Raw genomic sequence first — 2,500 nt, forward strand, 5'->3', positions numbered from 1 at the left:
GGGTGATACAGTGCACTATATAGGGTGATACAGTGCACTATATAGGGTGATATAGTGCACTATATAGGGTGATGCAGTGCACTATATAGGGTGATATAGTGCACTATATAGGGTGCCATTTTGTAGTGCTGTTTGAATTCTCAGCGGTTCATTTCATTCACTCTATGGTGGACTATAAAATGCACAACATTTGAGTGAACATACGATGTTCCCCTACACGTGACTCCCGTATACCACAATGCAATGCGGGCGCATTCACTGACTGCAAATGATGTTCGGAAATGTTCAGCGTAGTGTCCCGAATTCTCGTTTGTTCGTTCCCCTATATAGTTCACTATGTCATAAACACTATGTAGGGAATAGTGAGCGAGGGAATAGGGAACGATTTGGAACACGGCTACTGTCGGCTGTGTCGGGGATATACCTCTAGCCAGGAAACCACGGTGGGGCCGTCCCATTGGGCGAACGGCAGGCCCCGCCTCCTGGCGTCTTCCAGCAGCTCATGTCTGTAGACAGGGGGGGGGGGGGGGGGGAGGGAGGGGTAGAGAAAAACAACGACGATGTAGATTTGAAAATACCCCGACGCTCTCTGGGTATAAGAGAATGGAGACGGACAACAAAGTGTTACTTCTTCTTCATCCTGCGGTCCCGTTCTGCCTGGGTGCCCAGCTTCCCCAGAGTCATGGTGTCTCCGATGCTCATCTCAAAGTCTGGACCACACACACACACACACACACACACACACACACACACACACACACACAACCATGAGTGTTATGTCCCTGCTGTCAGCATCTTACACACACACATACACACACACACACACACACACACACACACACACATATACATATACACACACACTTACACACACACACACACACACACACACACACACACACACACACACACACACACACACACACACACACTGTAGCTGCCAGCCGACCAAGACAGTTTAAGCATCATTTAAGTTCATTAGAATAGTTGAAGATTCACAAAAGAATAGTTTGAATTTTGATCATTTAAATATATCATAATATATTTATGCTTTTCTGCTTTTTCTTTAACTTTGAAATATGTGTACAAGTACAAGCTGACATGTCAAGGAGCTAGTCACTCCGCCGAATCTTATGAAGATATTGGATCTCCATCACATCGCACACACAAACACACACACACACGCACGCTCACACACACACACACACACACACAGCTGTACCTGGCAAAGGAGGAAGAGGCGTGCCCTCCCTCCCGCCCACCACCGCCTGCTCCATGCGACCCTTCTCCTTCTTCCCAAACAGCCGGCCGATGGACGACTTGATGCCCTTCTTCTGCTTGTTGCTGTGGACGAGCCCCCAGACAGTCGCGTCAGCGGTGTGCTCGCGCCATTACGCGCGTGTGTGTGTGAGTGTGTGAGCGAGCGAGCGAGTGTGTTATCTGGGGTGATCGACTGGGTGAACGTGAAGGGGAAGGGGGACCGGCAAGGGGGCCTCACACACCACACGTACCCGCGGCCGTCCTCCAGGCTGCCGGTGAGCTGGGCGAAGTTGGTCTCCAGCCGTAGACTACGCGGGGGACGAGGGGCAGGGGACGTCTCGCACTTGATGGTGGCCTTGTCCTCGCGCACCTCCGTCGGGGACTGGGGGGGAGGAACCGGCCAATGGGAGAGAAAAGGAAAGGGGACAGGGTCAGGTCAGTGAACGCCGCGGTGCAGCGGTGAGCTGCAGCGAGGGGGGTCGGGGGTCAGCGTTAGATGTTAAGGGAGGAGACTTACGGCCACTTTCCTGCGGTGCTTCCTCAGGTCGCTCGGCTGTGAGGACCGCAACGACAACAACAACAACAACAACACGGGTTAGAGGGGACGGGGCGTGCGATGGCTGGCGATGATGGCGCACGTGTTTTTGGTTTACTGTTATTTAATGTTCGGGGGTTCTTTAAAGTAAAGAACACGCTAATGTTCGGGGGTTCTTTAAAGTAAAGAACACGCCGGTGACGCTTCACACTAACGTTCAGTCGTGAGTCATTCGCGAGCCATTTGGAAAGTGATGGACTCGTCATTAACGAGGCCTTGGTGTTCAGATCATGTTGAAATAGGCCCTCTAGTGACATCACAAGTGGGAGTGTCCACCCTAATGTGGGTGGGGTAGATCAGCCCACCAGTTGGTACGGTCCACGGGGCGGCTGATCTGTCCAGAGCACCTTATTGATCATCTACAAATGTTTATTAAAGGGTTAGTTAATGATTAGTTTATCATTAACTAAAGAAGCGTCATTGACTTATGACTGAACCATATTAAAAAGTGACGGCCCACATGGTAAGAATGTTTATAGTACAGTACTAGTATAGTACTGTAGTATTGTACTATTATACTTATTGTACTGTCTAGAAGTACCGTGTCATGTTGTGCATGTCTAGTGTGCAAGAGGGAAAGAAGGCTTTGTTTTTGTGTGTGTGTGTGTGTGTGTGCATCTTTGCTCGAGAGTGCGTGCCTGTGTT

The 2,500-nt window shown here is 50.2% G+C and overlaps 1 protein-coding gene across 1 annotated transcript in view; it reads right to left on the reverse strand.

Annotated features, from left to right (window-relative positions):
* Positions 1-2,500, reverse strand: part of ppfia4 (PTPRF interacting protein alpha 4) — a gene marked incomplete at its 5' end in the record, with an annotated part of 53,845 nt that overhangs the window by 10,206 nt on the left and 41,139 nt on the right. Inside the window, 5 exons of the mRNA XM_084463657.1 lie at positions 425-506; positions 629-710; positions 1,223-1,337; positions 1,508-1,642; positions 1,778-1,813. Coding sequence (XP_084319783.1) covers positions 425-506; positions 629-710; positions 1,223-1,337; positions 1,508-1,642; positions 1,778-1,813 — 450 coding nt within the window. The remainder of the gene's footprint in view (positions 1-424; positions 507-628; positions 711-1,222; positions 1,338-1,507; positions 1,643-1,777; positions 1,814-2,500) is intronic.

The sequence above is a fragment of the Micromesistius poutassou genome (genome assembly GCF_964030765.1).
Source record: "Micromesistius poutassou genome assembly, chromosome: 2".
Taxonomy (NCBI): domain Eukaryota; kingdom Metazoa; phylum Chordata; class Actinopteri; order Gadiformes; family Gadidae; genus Micromesistius; species Micromesistius poutassou.